We start from the raw sequence: 18370 nt of genomic DNA, 5'->3' as shown, positions 1-18370 counted from the left end.
TATAAATATGAAAATTACATATTACTAATTGAATTAATTTCTATTCATATACTCATTAATTATCGGTTTATTTTGATTTAATATCTATAATTTTTTTTTTAATTATTGGCTTGATTGAAGTGTTATTGAAGAAATTAATTTGGATTATAAACAAAACTTCAAACAATTAAAAACATATTGATTAAACTTGGATCAAATCATTTTGGATTATAAATAAAACTTCAAACAGTTAAAAGGATATTGATTAAACTTGAATTAATTAAAATATGTAATTTTAATTAAAAATTATGAATTAATTAAATTAAACTTGGTGTAACACTATTTATTTGGTGTCAAAATTACACTAAAAATATAGTTTTAGAATTTTGGCGTTTTTACTATTAAAGAACTCTAACTTTATTTATATAGTTTTATATATATCCATTGCAGATGCTCTTATTAATAAATTCTTCAACTCATTCAAAAAAATAGGATCACTTTCTACAACATTTGTGTGATGCTGAAGTTTTAAATTCCAAAAAAAAAAAAAGTAGTAAATGTGGTAGCGTCGTCCACTTGATCTTAATCTTTGCTAATTTGTATAAAATATATTTATATTAAAGTTTAATTTTGATTTTCTTTGAAGATTCAATATTTGTTTATTTTCCTATAGACAACATCTAAGAGAGCCAGCGAAAGAAGTTTTCAAGTACTAATAATAAGTAATAAATTCTAATACTATAACATAAATATTTAAGCAAAATAATAATAAGAAAAACAAATACCTATATATTTATTCTCAAGTTGATTTTGTTTTATAATAGAACTTTGTCACAGGTGTAATTCTAAATAAATATTAAATAAAATAAAGGAAATGAGTTGCCAAATTGCTTATATTGTGGTCACCACAAAATATCCCATAATAAGATATTTCAAGTCTTCAACTCGACATGAGGTCCACTATTTATAAAAAGGAATTAGCCAACAATTTGGTGCCAAGAAAACTTCTCTAATTGAATGGCTTTAATCCATTTGTACCGCAAGTATTTCTCTTACAAAAGTCTAATTACCATTAAAGAAAACAAAAGCATGTGAAAAAGAAAAATAGGCTGGATTATACTCAAGTGGTCCAAAAAGTATGATGTTCCATAAATCTTATAATAAAAATATATAAATATGTAGAGGCCAAGTAGAACGAACGAGATTGCTTTAACAAAAAAAAAAAAAAAAAAAAAAAAAAAAAAAAAAAAAAAACACATGCAATTTATATCATAAAAACAAAAGCGTACGTAAAAAGAAAAAGAAAAAAGAAAAAAAAAATACCTGCCTTATGCTTGCTGATGCCTCTATGGCTATGGCAAGGTAACAAGCTGTGTGACTGGTTTGGTAATGTTACAAAATATATTATATAAAATTATATTTTCTTTTCCAAAGCTCAATTTTTTTAAGCAAAGAAAGATCATCATCAACTTCTCTCTCTCTCTTTGCCTCCTCCAAATATTCTTACACCAGAGGATTTTGCCCCTCTGTCTCTGTCTCTCTCTCTATTTATAAATTTTAAACTTTGCCCATCACAGCTTCAAATTCCATTATTTTTTATTTAATTAAAGGGAAGTGGAATAACAAGGAAGAGAAGAGAGAGGGATATAATATAATCCAAACAAAAATAAATAAAGGAGAGAGAGAGAGAGGATGAGCACTTCTTCTTCTATTCTCATTACAAATATTCTTTCTCTTCATAGATCTTAGCTTCTTTCCACTTTCTCATCTGGGTCCTCTCAAATGGTAATTATCTTCCTCTCTATATATTTTTTTCATTTCTGATTAATCATAAAGTTTGTGTCTTTACGTCGATCTCTGTCTAGTTTCTGACGGGTCTCTTCTGATTCTGATCCACAAAGAGCTTATTTATTTGAAATTTAATTAATTTTTTTTTTTTTTTTTTTACTTTGTTGGGTTTTGGTTTTCTCAGAAATTCTGGTTCACTATGCTCTTCTGATTGGTGTTTTGCACAGAGGATCCAATGTTCAAAGATTGAATTTTGAATTCAATAAAAAAAAAAAATCCCGTATTGTTTTTTTGTCTCTGATCGGAGCATCGATCTGGGTTCCGTCTGAATTCACAGATAAGGTAATGCTTTTACATTTCCATTCAATAAAGCTGAGATTTTTATTGGTAAAGTGTTCATCTTGGTCTCTGAATTCACAATTGTACTTTTTGTGTATAATTGGATTGAATTGATTAGATTTAGCTGTGCCTTGTGCAAAATATGAATTGAATTGGTATACAGTTTAGAAACGATGGAATCGGATCTCGGCAAGCTCTTCATCGGTGGGATTTCGTGGGACACGGACGAAGAACGGCTCAAGGAATACTTTAGGAACTACGGAGAGGTCGTCGAAGCCGTGATCATGAGAGATCGAGCCACCGGTCGTGCTCGCGGATTCGGTTTCATCGTGTTTTCGGATCCTCAGGTTGCAGAGAGAGTCATTATGGATAAGCACGTGATCGATGGTCGAACGGTTAGTACTCCCATTTTTCTACACCAAATCAAGTTCTCAACTTTCGTGTGTAATCCTTGAATGAATCGAAACATTACCATTAAGAGTGGTTTTGGAATAATTGGCATAAAAATCATATGAGAGAGTGCCTTTTTTTTTTTTTTTTTTTTTTTTTTGGCATTCAATTGGTGGTCAATTATTACTTCCATTTTCGATATGTTTCGATTTTATAAGCAGATGGTTTGAATGAATTGAAATATTAGCTCAACCGATAAGATCTTAGGAGTAGTTTTCGAATAGAGGTTCTTAGCATCTATTTGGTGTTTTTTCATTCAGGTCGAGGCAAAGAAGGCCGTCCCAAAGGACGATCAGCAACACATCTTGAGCAGGAGCGTGATCGGGATCCAGGGCTCTCCGGGTCCCGCGCGGACCCGAAAGATCTTCGTGGGAGGCTTGGCTTCGACGGTGACAGAGAGCGACTTCAAGACTTACTTCGACCAGTTCGGGTCTATAACGGACGTGGTGGTGATGTACGACCACAACACTCAGAGGCCGAGGGGCTTCGGGTTCATCACCTTCGACTCCGAGGAGGCCGTGGACATGGTCCTCCACAGGACGTTCCACGAGCTCAACGGCAAAATGGTCGAGGTCAAACGGGCCGTCCCAAAAGAGCTCTCGTCTCCGAGCCCGGCCCGAGGAAGCCCTTTCTCGGGAGGGCTCGGGTTCGGCTTGGGCCGGGCAAATAGCTTCCTCGCCGGCTACGCCCCGACCTACAACAACAACAACAACAATACCAACAACCTTAGCCCGGTCGGAGGGTTCGGAGCGAGGATGGACGAGAGGTTCGTCGCGAGCCAAATCTCGAGCTCCCGAGCCGAGTTTTCCCCGTTGTTCGGGTCCGCCGCTCACTACTTGGACCAACAACAACAACAACAAGGGCTTAGCCCGAGCTATAGCGCGAATTCCGTGGCCAACAGTAACGCCCTGGGCTACGCTCGGATGCTAAGCCCTTACTACGCTACCAACGGGAATCGTTACAACACCCCGATCGGGTACAATGTGAGCAATGGAAGGACCAATTCCGGTCTTAGCTCCTCCGCCCGAAACGCCTGGGGAAACGGCGGGCCCGGCGTCCAAAACGGGCCCAACCCAGGTAGCCCCGGGGCGTATCTGGGCTCGGGCAACGGGAATTTCGGCGTTTCGTTCGGGAACAACAACAACAACAACAATGCATCGAATTGGGGTCCCATAAACAACGCCGTTTCGGGTCAAGGAGGCGGAGGAAGTACTTTCTTTGGGTCCGGAGAGGGAGGCTATGGAAGGGCCGTCCAATCCTCTTCGGCGATCGGTTACGATAGGTTTTATGGCGGCGGTGGTGTTGGGATAGTTGGGGATTCTTCGACTTGGCGATCGACCACGCCAGAGCTAGACGGCTCGGGCTCGTTCGGTTATAGCCTCGGAAACATAGCGTCTGAAGTTGTGGGGGCCAAAAGCTCCGAGGATTATATCGGAGGCTACACTGTCGCTGCTAATAGACAACCGAATAGAGGTAAACGAACATAAAGCTTTGATCTTTGCCCGAGTTGGGAATGTTTTGATTGATTGGGAATAAGGTCATTGAACTTCTTTTTTCGGGTTGAGTCGAGGATATAATAATAATAATAGGAGATAGTTAGGGGGTTATAAATATCATACTTAGAAATTATTTAGCTTATAAATAAGAGGGATTAGCATAGAAATTCTCCTTTGTCTCGAAAGTCTGATATTACCTATTGTATTCCGTTTCGTTTATATTCAAGTAACACAAAAAAACCAGTTTGTATCAAACTGCAGAATAGGCAAATGAAAATACAAAAGGTAGAATAGTTGAAATAGTTTGATAGGTGTTGCGCTTATAGATTTTTTTTTTAATTTGTAATTTTTTTTTGTTATATTTGTGTTCTCAGGTATTGCTGCTTAGGAAGATTTATTTGTTTGGATTAAAAGAAAAGAAGAAAGAAAAAAAAGAGGTGATGGGATAGTAGGTGAAGAAGAGAAACAGTTGAAGAAGCATTTGTGAATTTTATACATCTCCCTTATATTATATACATATATATAATATTCAGCTTATGAGAGGAAAACTGATCAAGTATAGTTCTAACGGGATTGCTTCGGTTCCAAGTCAAATACATATTCAGAGAAGGAGAGAGATAAGAGATAAGAGATAAAAGGCAGTTTTACAAGGGATTTTGTGTAAGGTTTGGGATTTTTTTTATTACTTAATCTTTAGGTTCTTTCAAATTTGATTGAGATGGTATGTACACAAGCATCTCCAGAAGGACAAAAGTCAGCTTTTAATATTATATAAAAAAGGAAAAAATAGGATATTAATTTTTTATTTTATTTTTTTACTTATAGTTTTTATGATTTTCACCATTATGTAATATGACTGGCAAAGTTGCTGGCTTTTCCCCACATTTCTTATGGGATTTGTTATCTCAAATTGTAAGTGAGATTTTTTTTTTATGATTTTTTTTTGTGTGAAACAATTGAAAGATGTCCATATATGGGGTCTCCAAATAAGTAATTTCATAAACAATTTGATTCTTTTTTTCATTTAATCATTAGCCAATTAGTTATATTCAACACTCGAGGTTTTATTTCCCTTTTGTGTACTAGTCCCATTGTGTTAATGTAACATTTTTTTTACTCTTTTTATATGTCATAAATATTGGTCTTTATATTTTAATAAATAGCCAATCTTTTCCTAGGACCATTGGAATGATATATGTCTCTATTGTGGGTTTCCCATGATAATAATAGATTTTGTTTCTAAAATTTCTCTTCTTTAAAAGGCTCTTATTCTATGTGGCCACACTCACTCTTATCCTTTATCTTCTTCCATGAGATTAGGATTACATGCACTTTGTTTCTCTCCTTTTGTCTCTCCGAATTTAATGCCTGTGGTCCTCTCTCATATACATATATATATATATATATATATATATACATATATATAAATATATAGCAAATTCAAACTATGAATTTTGCAAAATAGCCATAGTTTCATTAGATATAGCAAAATAGCCAATTGACTTTTAATCCTGTCTCGATTAATTTTAATTCAGCCTTCATAAAACTTACATTTTATCTTTATAGTTCGTTGGGATTAAATTTAATCCAGCCTAGATTAATCTTACTTGGACTAGTTTGCTTATAGTTGACAAACTATGACTATTTTGCAAAAACTTAAGTTTTATTGGGCTATATAGCCGCCGGACCTATATATATATGACACACATACAAAGGAGTAAGGACAATGATATGGAAGGTTAAGCTTAGCATATTAAGAAATCAAGAACATGGGCATTAATGAAGTAATGGTGGAATGAAAATCTTGACCACTTCTTGGGACACACGTCAAAAAGGAATGCTTAATTTTGTGATTAAATTAAATAACAATTAGTTAGGACCGTTTAATTTGGATAAAAAGTTCTTTTAGTAATCTTTCTTAGCCTTTTTTTTTAATCATAATTTAATCCTCACCAATAGAGCTAGAAAGTAGAGCACTAGAGCTATTTATCATCCAAATGTTAAAGGATAAAGATAGGACGGTCCAATTTGTTGAGGCCAGCACATACCTACCTATGCTTCGAAATCTTAATTTTTATTAAATTACGGCAATAATATCTCTTAATTACACTAATAGTAAATACATACTTTAACAATTTACACACAAAAAATAATAATAATTATGTCACATTAATGTGGGTCCTATGTTCTCGTACACTGAGGAATTCATGCCGTTGTTGAGTAGGCAAAACTTGGTTGTTTTCCTTAATGACACGCAAATATTAATAAACTATTTTATAGTGGAGAATGTATGGAATGATAAATATTTTGTATCATAGTAATAGTATCATGTATTAGTTGAAGGATTATTCCTCAAATCTCCCACCGTATATCTTACAAAAGCTACGGTTAAAATGGAAAAGATTTCATATCGTGTAAAGGTCTAATGTATAAAATCCATTTTTTTATATTGAGTAATATATCAAACTCAAAATTTTATTTCAATGAGTTAATTTTTTTTTAGAACAATCAATGAGTTAATTTATATATATATTTTTTATTTTCTTTCTTCTTCATTTATATCTTAGCTATCTTTAGAAAGCTGCACAAAAAGTCCGATGTCACTATTTTTTGTAGCGCTTGTCTCCGAATAGAGTTCAAATTTACCGCAATAATTGTGATCCTCTAAAAAAAGAAGAGTGTGATGTGTTGTCACTGGAAAAAAAAAAATTCTAAATCCCAGTGATGAGTGATGACGTGAGTCTTAAAATTTTAAAAAAATAATTATATTGTGATATATTTACTTTCATCGTAAAAAAAAAAAGGTAATTTGTCCAACACATTCTATATTACTCTTAAATCTGTCTCTTTTTTTTCTTTTTCTTTTTTTTTGTCTACTTTATCGGATTCTCATATTTATTCTGCCTAAATGGGGAAGCAAAGAAAGGAAAACAAGAAATAACACAAGAAATAAAAAATTAAAAAAAAAATCACTTTTGTGTACCCCAAATGTCAACAATGTAGGCCATCTAATAATCTCTCATCAAACCCCATAAGAACATAAATAAAAAATAAAAACAAAATTCAATCATCGAGATTTCTCTTTCCATGGTGATTCAGTTCTTACAGAATAGTACAACGAGTGTGAAACCAAAGAAGAAAATATCTGAGAAGATTTCAAATTTCAAATCACCATATTTCAAAAAAAAAAAAAAAAAAACCATAAAAACTCATATTGCTGCAACAAAGAAAGGTATGAACATATTTCCTTCTCAAAGAAGCAGAGAATATAACCCACATGAGTGACAGTGATTTCTTTCTTTCTTTCTTTCTTTCTCTTAAAAAAACATCATATTCACAACCCTAAAGTTGCAATTTGGAACAACTCACACCCTTTTCTTTTTTCCTTTTTCTGAAAAGCCTTTTCTTTGTCATATTGAATCACTTGAGAGAGAGAGAGAGAGAGAGAGTTCTTTCACTAAATGTGAAGCTAAAACAATGGCTTCTTCAACAAGCCAATCCCTTGTGAGAGATCTCCAATGGCTTCTAGTGGCCTTGAGATCAGAGACGTTGATCCTCCACAACGTCTCTTTTCACCATTCCCAGCCATCTTCAAACTGCCACCAAGAGACCGAGAATTCGATGACCATCAACGTCTCGAGAGAGGATTCCTCGAAGCTCGCCGAGCTTCTCTCGGCTCTCTCGACGTCGCTCAAATCCCGCCTCGAGAACCTCGAGTTCCACCGAGCCGAATGGGAATCGCGGGAAATGGAAGCCCTCGGGGCTCTACTGGACGGTGACTTGTGCCCCAAGCAACTGGTTTTCAGGAGAAACAAGCTGAGCAGAGAGTGCATGGTTGAGCTCTCCGAGGCCTTGAAGAGAAACAGAGAAGTCAGAGGGGTCGTATTCTCCGAATCCGCGATCGGCCACGTGGGAGCCGAGCTCTTGGCTTCGTCGCTGAGAGAGAACGAGACGCTCGAAGAGCTCGAGATTTGGGAGGACTCGATCGGGACGAGAGGGTCCGAGGAGCTCTCGAGGACGATCGAGGTGAATTCGAGCCTCAAGCTCTTGTCGGTCTTCGATTCGAGCTACGTCGTCGCTTCTCCGTTGATCTCGGCGGTCTTGGCTCGGAATCGGTCCACGGAGGTCCACATTTGGAGTTCGACCCGCGGAGATCGGATCAACAAGACCTTGTCGAAGGTGGTCGAGTTCTTCCCCGAGAACGGAACCCTAAGAATCTACCGCGCCGACGGAATCTCGAGGCTCGCTTGCTCTCTCGGCCTCAACTCCACCGCGAGATCGCTCGACATGACCGGAGTCCGGCTGAATTCCCGGTGGGCCAAAGAGTTCATGTCGGTCTTGGAGCAGAACCAAACCCTAAGAGAAGTGACGCTCTCGAAAGCTTGCTTGAAAAACAAGGCAGCCGTGTACTTAGCCGCGGGGCTATTCAAGAACCGGGGTTTGGAGAGCCTAACTCTCGACGGAAACCGGTTCGACGGAGTCGGGACCGAGCACTTGCTATGCCCGTTGAGCCGATTCTCGGCGCTCCAATTCCAAGCCAACACGACTCTCAAAGCCTTAACGATCGGCGGTCCGAGGAGCAAAATCGGGAGAGACGGCTTGTCGGCGATCCTCCAATTCTTGACCACAAACGAGACCGTGACACGGTTCGGGATTCACGACGACGAGAGCCTCGGTCCTCGAGATTTCGTTAAGATCTTCGAGGGTTTGAAAAGGAACGCTTCGCTGAAGGGCTTGTCTCTGAAACGGTGTAAGGGCGTTCGTGGAGAGGCGGTTTCGGAGGCGATAATGGAGGCTTTGAGTGTGAACCCATTTTTGGAGGAGATCGATTTGGAGGGAACGGCGTTGCAGGGCTCGGGAGAGGCCGAGCGGATTCTTCGAAGGTTGGGGCAAAATGGGAAAAGTGAAGAGAGTGAGTCTTTGGACTCATCTCTGGCTCTCAAGGACATGGCTTTGATGGTTCCAAAGAGTTGCAGGGTTTTTCTCTGTGGCCAAGAATATGCAGGTAAATTTTTATTTTATGACTTTTTTTTTTTTTACTTGATGGTTGGTTAATATCTTGAAAATATTACTTGAACATAAAAAAAAAGATGCATAACATTTGAAGCTGTAAGGTTTTAAGATATTTCAATGTAAGCATGAACTTGTTTCAATTTGAGCAAATAAAACACATGGAAAAGAAAAAGCTTTTTAATTAGTGCATTAAAATTGGTCACTCTCTCATCAGAGAGAAAACTATGAAATTCTGATATATTCATTCATTGGTTGATTCCACTATCAAGCTAAGAAGACTACTTAACTATGAAATTCTGTTACAACAAACAAGCCTGAAGAAAAAGCATTAACTTTCTGAACTTTTAAGTGAAAACCAGATAATGCAACTATCATATATATGGAAATTTTTAGTACTTTTTGAAGTGTTTTATATTATAGTTAATCTTTTGAAAAATTATACAAGTGTCTACATATCTATCAAATCATTTACTTGAACATAGAAAGGTAGATATCCTTTTAAATCTGCAACGTTTAAGATTTTAGTTTCTTCTTTTATTTTTCTTTCTTTCTCATTATGAAAGTAAGATGAATCAGCTTAAGAAAACTGAAGTACTGAGAAAGAAACTACTTAAAGTGTAAAAAATGGTCATTTTTTCAATCTGATATTATGTATTCAACAACACTAGGTAAGACTAAAGTATAAATTCCAGTGTCACAACAAAAAAGCCTGAAGAAAAGGCTGTCACTTTTTTGAACTTTAAAAAAAAAAAAAAAAAACAGATAATGCAATTTCATATATTTTTTTTGACAATTTTACTACTTTTACAAGTGTCTACATATCTATCAAATCATTTACTTGAACATAGAAAAGTAGATATCATTTTAACGCTGGCAACGTTTAAGATTTTAATCTCTTCCGGCTAAACACATTTCAAATACAGATTTTTCTTCCTTGCTTTTTTTTGTTCTTTCTCATTTTGAAAGAAAGATGAATCAGTTTAAGAAAATCAAAAAATTGAGAAAGCAAAGGCCTGAAGACTTAATTAACAAACAAGTCTGAAGAAAGTGACTTTTCCAGCTAATATTTCCATCCCATTTCTAAGGTAAGACCAGATAATAAATTTTTTTTTTTTTTTTTTCTTTTCCTCAGGAAAGTCTACACTATGCAACTCCATATCCCAAAACTTCAGTGCCTCGAAGCTTCCTTACATCGACCAAGTGCGAACCATGGTTAACCCGGTCGAGCAAGCCGTGAGGCCGGTCGGGATGAAGATCAAGACTTTCCGAGACGACGAAAACACGAAGATCTCGATGTGGAACCTCGCGGGACAGCACGAATTCCACGCTCTCCACGACCTCATGTTCCCGGGCCACGGCAGCGCTTCTTTCTTCTTCATAGTCTCGAGCCTCTTCCGAAAGCCGAGCAACCGCGAGCCCAAGACCCCCGCGGAGATCGAGGAGGACCTCCGATACTGGCTCAGGTTCATCGTGTCGAACTCGAAGAGGGCGGTCCAACAGTGCGTTTTGCCGAGCGTGACGATAGTCCTGACTCACGTCGACAAGAGCGACAGAAAGATTCAGGGCTCGGTCGAGGCGATAGAAAGCTTGCGCGGCAAGTTTCAGGGTTTCGTCGAGTTTTACCCGACCGTGTTCACGGTCGACGCTCGGTCGTCGGCCTCGGTGAGCCAGCTCACCCACCATCTCCGGAGGACGAGCAAGACGGTCCTCCAGAGAGTTCCTAGGGTTTACCAGCTCTGCGACGACCTGGTTCGGGCGATTTCCGAATGGAGATCGGAGAACCAGAACAAGCCCGCCATGAAGTGGAAGGAATTTTCCGAGCTCTGCCAAGAGAAGGTTCAGCCGCTGAGGGTTCGGTCGAGGAACGACGAGAGCAGAGAGAGAGTCGAGTCGAGGAGAAAAGCCGTCGCGACTTGTCTCCACCACATCGGGGAAGTGATCTACTTCGACGAGCTCGGGTTCTTGATCTTGGATCACGAGTGGTTCTGCGGGGAAGTTCTCGGGCAGTTGATGAGGCTCGGGGCTCGGAGACAAAGCTCCGGATCCGGAGGTGGATTCGTCAGCAAGAGAGAGCTCGAGAAGATTCTGAAAGGGTGTTTGACCAGCCAGATCGTCGTTCCCGGGTTGGGCTCGTCGAAGGTGCTCGAGAGCTTGGACTCGAGCGACCTCGTTAAAACGATGCTCAAATTGGAGGTTTGTTACGAGCAAGACCCGAACGATCCGAACTCTCTTCTCTTGATCCCGTCAATGCTCGAAGAAGGACGAGGAAGGGTTCGAAGATGGGAATCGATCGGCGCCGAGTGTGTCTTCGTCGGAAGACATCTCGAGTGTGATGATTCGAGCCACGTGTTTCTCACTCCCGGATTTTTCCCGAGATTACAAGTAAGCCTCGATATTCTCTCGCGATCTTTTCGGTTACTTTCTGAACAAGTAACCATTCTCGTGACCCCGATTCTCTACACAGGTAAATCTTCACAACAAAATCACGGGTTTGCGAAGCCAACACGGCGCCACGTACAGCCTCGAGAAGAACCTGATTTCCATCACGACAAACGGGATGAACATTAGGGTTGAGCTCGGAGGACAGCTCGGCTACTACATCGACGTCCTTTCTTGCTCGACAAGAAACGTCTCGGAAACGCTCAAATTCATCCACCAACTCGTGATCCCGGCGATCCACGCCCTCTGCGGCCACGGGGTAACCCTAATCGAGGGCGTGATCCGACCCGATTGCGTGAAAAACCTAACTCCCCCGAGGCACCGAAAGACTCAATCCGTACCGTTGAACCGCCTCAAATCCGCTATGCTCTCGGTCCCGGCCGAGGGAATGTACGACTACCAACACACTTGGGACGAGGTCGTGGACCCCGGGAGCCACCAAATAGTATTGAAACCCGGATTCGATTTGGCCCGAGACCTTTTATCGGACGAGGAAATCCGCGAGGTCTTGCACGGGAGATACCACGATCTATACAACCTCGCGGTCGAGCTACAAGTCCAACCCGAGGAGGGACAAGCGTCAAGCGAGATCTCGGACTCGACAGTGGATCCGAGCTTGGGCGGGATCGCAAAGGGTCTAGAGGTGGTCCTCGAGAGGCTCAAGATCATCGAGCAAGAGATCAAAGACGTGAAGAAGGAGATCCAAGGGCTGAGGTACTACGAGCACCGGCTCTTGGCCGAGCTCGGGAGGAAATTGAACTATTTGGTGAACTTCAATGTCGAGATCGAGGAGAGGAAGCTCCCGAACATGTTTTTCTTCGTGAGGACCGAGAATTACTCGCGCCGGCTCGTGACCACCGTGATCTCGGGAATGAGGGCTCTCAGGCTTCACATGTTGTGCGAGTTCCGACGCGAAATGCACGTCGTCGAGGACCAATTGGGGTGCGAGATTATGCAGGTTAGCGCGTTCACTTTCTTAATGAAGGCCTAGTTTAGTTTATAACAAATCTCCTTAAAATGACTTTGACATGCATATTATATACTTGACACTTGGTTGGATAAAAAATAGATATAAAAGATTACCGAACAGGTTTTATACGTATATTTTCTGTTATCTACACCTCCATCAACTTCTTATGTACATTTTGTTTTGCTATATAGACTAAAATTAAATAATTTTTTTTTTTAAATATGCCCCCCTCGGATCATTTTTTTTTTCTTCTACGCCCCGCCTCGCTAAAATAAATTTATAAAAAGAAAAATTATACAAAATAACCATTTGAAACTTATTGATTAGCAAAATAGTCAAAGTTTCAACTTTTCAGCAAGTTTTCAAAAAAAATTTGACAGCCAAGATTAAAATTTTTTACGATTATTATAAACAATTTATCACTTTCAAAAAAATTAATCTTTGAGTCAAATTTTTTTTTTAAACCAGATTGCTGCACATTTTGGCTATTTCATTATGTTAAGACAAACCTTGACTATTTTACAAATTCATAACTTTGAATTGGCTACTTAGCTACGTCACCCTTTAAAAAAATACTATTTAAAACTTTCGTATTCTATTTTTCTCATCATATATTCTATGATCCCTATGTATTTTTCATTTTCATATTCTATTTTTTTTTCTTATCACACATTTTTTTTTTCTTTTCAGATCGACAACGTGGCCGTGAAGAGCCTGGCTCCGTACATGTCGAAGTTCATGACGCTCGTGACTTTCGCGTTGAAAATCGGGGCCCACCTCGCGGCGGGGATGGGAGAGATGATTCCCGATTTGGGCCGAGAAGTGGCCCATCTCGCGCGCTCGGGCTCGCCCCTCCTTTTCGGGGCCGCCGCTGCCGGGGCCGGGATCGCGGGGGCGGCCGCCGTGGCGGGACAAAGGTCTCGGGGACGGGATGTCCAACAAGAACACGGGCCCGCGAAGCAATGGGTGGCCGACTTTCTCCGGGAGAGGCGGTGCTCGACCGGGAAAGACATCTCCGAGAAGTTCGGGCTCTTTAGGGTTCGGTATACGGACACGGGCCACGTGGCTTGGGTTTGTGCTAGGCATTTGAGCTTGAGGGCTCATGAAGTTGTTGAAGTGCCTATTTGAGTTGACTTGTGATGCAAGGCAAACAAAACAAAATAAAATTTGGTAGATATATTAGTAATCTCGGGCATTCGGGCCAAACCGGAATTCGAGGGTTTAATGGAACGGGATTTTTCGGTTTGAAAATTTCCAATTTCGTAAACAGTACTGGAACAAAATTTCGGTTCCGTTCCGGTTGTCCATAATTATATATTAGTAATTAAACGAATTACTAATAAATTATGAAAAAGAAAATAGACAATAAAATTAAAGGCCTACATGAGTGACATTACATCATGATATAATGTAAGAGACCTAATGATTTCATGTGATTTTCTTTCCTCTTTTTATCACGATCCTGTTGAATTGGTCACCACGTGAATGTGGGACCAAAACCGTCATTCACATGATTATGTATATAATTAGTTTAGACTTTTTTTTTTTGGGTAGCAATTATTTATTTCAACAAAGAAAAGGAGAAACCCTTTTAAGTCCAAGCCAACCAGTTCATGATCATCTCATATAATATGTAATCAAAGTACTATAAATATATAGAGAGAGTTTTAATCTTCATGTCATAATCATCAACATCATAATCTAAGCAAGGAAGAAAGAAAGGAAAAAAAAAAGTCTCAACTGCAAAAGGAAAATTACAACACTAACATGACAACCGTTATTATTAGAGAAAATTAAGCAAACTTAAAAAACATTAAAAAAAAAAAAACACTACCATTAGTCTTCCATTTTCTTCTACTAAAACCCTTCTAAGCAAGTCACTTTTTTTTTTTTTTTTTCCTTGTCTTAATCTCAATAAGTTTTTTGAAGCTCAGTCACAACTCACAACAAGAAGAAGGAGAAATGGCTCAAAAGAAAGCCCTGCTTCCATAGAAAACCCGGTTGCTCTTCGGAGTCTGACCCGCCTTCGGATCCGAGCCCGAACTACTATCCGCCGCCGAGCTCGCCGCCGCCGCCGGAGACGAGCTCGAGTTCGTATTCGCCGGCGACCCCGCGGCGGTGGTGTCGATGATGTCCAACGGAAGCTTCATCTTCGCCAACGACTCCGTGAATTGTTGCATACTCTTCATGTACATGTCAACTATGTCCTGCTGAACCACCTTATTCTCCGGCGGCGGCTCTATCTCCATCGCCGGAGACTTCTTAGCCACCATCGCAGACTCGCCCTCGCTTTTATCGCCCTTCTCTTTCGCTTCCTCGGACGAAGAAGAGTCCGAGGCCAACGAAGCTCCTACGCCGCCACCACCATCCACGCTCGCCGGAGAATCGGGCTTTTGAGTGTGAGCCTCGACAGTCTCGGCGCTCTCTTCGACCCCATTGTCGTTACCAGCGTCCGAGTTCGTATCGAGGCTAGTACACGGGTTTCCGAGCATGTACTCGGAGACCATGATCTCGTCCTCGTTCACGATCTTCGGGTCGGGAAATTCGATCCTATCAACAAAAGTGTGCAAAAAAGGTTAAACCTTTAACTGTTTTATACGGCTAACCATCCAAAAAGGTTAAACCTTTAGCTATTTTACCTGTCGAGCTCGTTCGGGGAGGACAATGCCTCGGAGATCTCTGAGTCCTCCCTCGTGAGATCGGTGACCACCACGGCGGGTTTGGCGCCGGAATATTCGATCGAGAGCTGAACGAAGCCCGACGGAGAGTGAAAGAGGTCGGTCGAGGAGAGAGTGAACTCTTTCCTCTCGAGCTTCCCGTCGTTGAGCAAAACCTCGGACAGAGGAACCAAAGCGAAGCCGAGGAGTTGGTCCTCGAGGTAGTTTCGGACGCGGCTCATCATCCAGATCTCGCACTTCAGCGAGGTCTCGGCTCGGGCCACGTTGAGCCGGACCGTGTCGTTGAAGACCGGGTTTTGGCCGCCGCCGTTGATGATCGTCGAGTTCACCGAGTTTTCGGGGTCGTCGGTGAGGGATAGCTTGGCGTACACGTCTTGTTTGTGGTATATGCAGATGTTGAGAATCTCTCTCGCCGAGTGGATGTGAACTTCTAGGGCACCGATAAAGCTCTTGTCTTTATTGGTGACATTGTTGTTGTGGTTCCCATTGGGCTTGTTGGTTTGGGAGGTTTTCTGTGGAGAGATCACTGATTGTGGTGAGTCCATGAGGGACAACAAATTCAAGAACAGCCCTTTTGAATCTTGTGAGAAACCTGCAAAAAAAACAGAAAAAAAAAAAGATGATGGTAAGATTTTTCTCTGGTGGAAAATTAAAAGGCTTTGTTTGTTGGGAAAGGCTTGAAGAGGGTTTTCTGAAAGTGACACCAAGTTGAAAACTTTGGTTAATATGCAAGAGAGAGAGAGAGAGAGAGAGAGAGAGAGAGAGAGAGAGAGAGAGAGAGAGCTCTAAGCAAAGACTAGTATTTTGTTTTCAATGACTTTCCAAGAGTGTACCATATTGAAGAAATGGCTATATAAAAAAAGTCTACAAAAATGTAAGAGCTTGTTTTGTTGATTGTTCTTCCCTGAGAACCAAATCTAGAGACAGCTTAAAAGATTTTATAAATCTTTCAAGTAATAATTGGAAGTATGTAATAAGAATTTTGGGGAAAAAAATTCACACTAAAATAGATTGAAGAGCTGAGATAATTTTTTTTAACAAAAGGAGGAAAAAAAACAAATTTAGAAGCTAAATCCACAAATGTGTCTGGAGCATAACATGAACTAGATTCAACAAACAAACTCTCGGAAGCTTAATTACCCAAAAATAAGAAGAATGAGCTGATATTGACAGAATTTTGAACTCTCAAAAGCACTTTTTCACATCAACACGCCAGTTAAAGAAAAAATTAAACACTTACCAAATTCAACTGAGATAAGAACCCAGGTGAGCTAGAAGAAAGAATAACTGAAATTAATTTTCTAAAAAAGTATAGATTTATTTGGAGTGAATTTCCTTCAAAAACCCAAAAGACCTAAAGCAAATGAAGACCCAAATTCAAGTGAAGCCACAGATTGTTTACAGATTCCAATAAAGCGACAAACTTTATTTTTAGTTTCAGGCTCGGCACAGAAACACTATACCCGGAATCCAAGGAAATTAAAAAACAAAATACAAAAAGAAAAAAAAATAAAATAATATCTGAAAAACAAATCCCGATTAAAATTCCCTTTCTTTATCGCTAGCAATTCTTATCACATCTTTCTATTTTGTCGCTTTGTACCTGAAAAAGTCAAAGTTGGGAGAGGAATCAGTGGCTCAAAGCCAAGATCTGTCGGCGATGAAGAAAGAAATTCCCAGTTTCGTCAATCGAGAGACTGTTAGAAGCGAACGCTGCTTTACTTTTTCTCTTTCTTTTCTTTTATTTTGTGTGCCTTGAACACTGCGAATTTGTGTATATATATGTATACATATATATATATATGTATGTATGTATTTGTGTGTGTGTGGGGACAAAAAGGAAAGAACAATAAACAAACTGATTATGAAGAGGAAAGGGGCAAATTTTCAGATGCGTGTGTTGAAGCTTGTCGGAAAGTCTCTCTCGTTGTGTAGGTGTTTATGAGTGTATATATACATATAATATATATACCTTTTTTTTTTTTAGAAATAAAATCTATTATTAATTACAATATTTTCTTTTATTAATTATAGGCTCTATCGAAAAAGAAGTATCTTCCAACCAAATGAGCATATAATTTATGAAAATAGCTTAAGTGGAAAATAGCTTAAGTGGCTAAATTATGAGTCACTATCGGACCGTTTGATTTAGTTTTCTAAACTCGTTTTTTTTTTTAAATTATGTTTTCTGATTCTAATTTTTAAATTTATGAAACAGATTTAGAATTATGTTTCAGAATATTTTAAATGTTGTTTGGTTATGTTTTCCATTAAACACATTTTTCATTGTTTTCTGTTTTCTAAACAAATTTCAAAGAAAAAGAAACATGATTCTAAATTTGTTTTCTAAATACTACAAGCAAACATGTTTTTTAGAATTTAGAATAAAAAAACAGAAAACAGGTTTGGAAAACATAACCAAACGGGAAAATTAGATAATAAACTAGATACATCCGACAAAATAGAACCAAACTCATTTTGAAAATAGAGTGTTTCTCGATAGCTTGAATCACCGTCTTAGCATCTGATTCCACAAAGTGTATAGGCGAAAACACTTTTCAAAGCCCATGATAAGTCGAGGCGGAGAGCGAGAGCTTCAGCTTCTTTGATTCTGAATTTGTCCGAAAGACTTTTAACCAAGGCAGCTATATTACCAAACCAGAGCAGTTGCGAAAAAGCCTCCGACACCGATGCTACTTGAAGATTTTGGAATTGATGCATCGATGATGCTGAGAATGTAGTGGTCGCAACTTTGTGGCATCTATCTAGCTTTGAAGCGATTATATCCGGGTTCAAGATGTGAAACGGTTACCAAAATTGAATAAAAATTAAAAAGAGTTAGTATTTCATTCAAAGTTTAGATAAAAATAACATAAAATGTGGATGATAAGCTGATTTAAAGTTGAAGAAAAGAGAAACAGCTAAAGACATGAAAAGTGGCAAAAAGTTAGTATTACATTTGAATGCTAATAAATAACAGAAAACATGGATAGAGTAATTGATTTGCGGATTTTAAGTTATTGAAAACAAATCAAGGAAAAAAAATTTGACATGAAATTTGAAACAAAATTCTTATTATTTATAAAACTTTGAAAAAAAAATTGTAATTAATACTTCCATAATTGTATAAAAAAGCGACAATGAGGTCGTATTGGAAAATAGAAAAAAGGTAAGACGTAAAAATAAAGGAGTTCGGAAATGATCTAATTTTAAAATAA

At 39.0% G+C, this 18370-nt stretch overlaps 3 protein-coding genes across 5 annotated transcripts; 2 read left to right on the top strand and 1 right to left on the bottom strand.

Moving 5' to 3' along the window:
* The first annotated feature begins 1226 nt into the window (after positions 1-1226).
* Positions 1227-4987, top strand: LOC149398684 (RNA-binding (RRM/RBD/RNP motifs) family protein). 2 transcript variants are annotated; one of them, XM_089615088.1, is made up of 5 exons: positions 1233-1764; positions 1952-2109; positions 2270-2501; positions 2817-4029; positions 4427-4987. In XM_089615088.1, the coding sequence occupies exons 3-5, from the start codon at positions 2280-2282 to the stop codon at positions 4438-4440; spliced, it is 1449 nt and encodes a 482-aa protein (XP_089471214.1). In that variant the 5' UTR covers positions 1233-1764; positions 1952-2109; positions 2270-2279; the 3' UTR covers positions 4441-4987. The 2 variants fall into 2 exon arrangements, with proteins under 2 accessions (XP_089471215.1, XP_089471214.1); XM_089615089.1 differs by lacking the exon at positions 4427-4987 and having other exon boundaries at positions 1227-1764; positions 2817-4043.
* Positions 4988-7353: 2366 nt separating this feature from the next.
* LOC149398683 (tornado 1) lies at positions 7354-13876 on the top strand. The gene is made up of 4 exons (XM_089615265.1): positions 7354-9057; positions 10198-11447; positions 11530-12462; positions 13165-13876. Exons 1-4 carry the CDS (start codon positions 7530-7532, stop codon positions 13600-13602), a joined length of 4149 nt encoding a protein of 1382 aa, XP_089471391.1. The 5' UTR covers positions 7354-7529; the 3' UTR covers positions 13603-13876.
* A 320-nt stretch (positions 13877-14196) lies between these two features.
* Positions 14197-17101, bottom strand: LOC149398682 (Calcium-dependent lipid-binding (CaLB domain) family protein). 2 transcript variants are annotated; one of them, XM_089615181.1, is made up of 3 exons: positions 16756-17101; positions 15114-15744; positions 14197-15024 (listed from the first exon to the last, which is right to left on the bottom strand). In XM_089615181.1, exons 2-3 carry the CDS (start codon positions 15695-15697, stop codon positions 14442-14444), a joined length of 1167 nt encoding a protein of 388 aa, XP_089471307.1. In that variant the 5' UTR covers positions 15698-15744; positions 16756-17101; the 3' UTR covers positions 14197-14441. The 2 variants fall into 2 exon arrangements, with proteins under 2 accessions (XP_089471307.1, XP_089471308.1); XM_089615182.1 differs by lacking the exon at positions 16756-17101 and adding an exon at positions 16393-16565.
* Between the last annotated feature and the right edge of the window lie 1269 nt (positions 17102-18370).

The sequence above is a fragment of the Urtica dioica genome, chromosome 5 (genome assembly GCF_054948205.1).
Source record: "Urtica dioica subsp. dioica isolate 48M chromosome 5, U.dioica_male_clone48M_v1_H2, whole genome shotgun sequence".
In the NCBI taxonomy this organism is placed as follows: Eukaryota; Viridiplantae; Streptophyta; class Magnoliopsida; order Rosales; family Urticaceae; genus Urtica; species Urtica dioica.
The sequence above is the reverse complement of the archived record's forward strand: the minus strand, read 5'-3'. Positions and strand labels throughout refer to the sequence as shown.

What these genes read in the sequence shown, in the direction of transcription:
- LOC149398684 (XM_089615088.1), top strand. Translation starts at nt 2,280, where the DNA reads ATGGAATCGGATCTCGGCAAGCTCTTCATCGGTGGGATTTCGTGGGAC. An exon ending in ACGTGATCGATGGTCGAACG is followed by an intron (nt 2,502 to 2,816) that starts GTTAGTACTCCC and finishes TTTTTCATTCAG; the next exon opens with GTCGAGGCAAAGAAGGCCGT.
- LOC149398683 (XM_089615265.1), top strand. Translation starts at nt 7,530, where the DNA reads ATGGCTTCTTCAACAAGCCAATCCCTTGTGAGAGATCTCCAATGGCTT. An exon ending in GATTTTTCCCGAGATTACAA is followed by an intron (nt 11,448 to 11,529) that starts GTAAGCCTCGAT and finishes TTCTCTACACAG; the next exon opens with GTAAATCTTCACAACAAAAT. An exon ending in TGGGGTGCGAGATTATGCAG is followed by an intron (nt 12,463 to 13,164) that starts GTTAGCGCGTTC and finishes TTTTCTTTTCAG; the next exon opens with ATCGACAACGTGGCCGTGAA.
- LOC149398682 (XM_089615181.1), bottom strand. Translation starts at nt 15,697, where the DNA reads ATGGACTCACCACAATCAGTGATCTCTCCACAGAAAACCTCCCAAACC. An exon ending in TCCCCGAACGAGCTCGACAG is followed by an intron (nt 15,025 to 15,113) that starts GTAAAATAGCTA and finishes TTTTGTTGATAG; the next exon opens with GATCGAATTTCCCGACCCGA.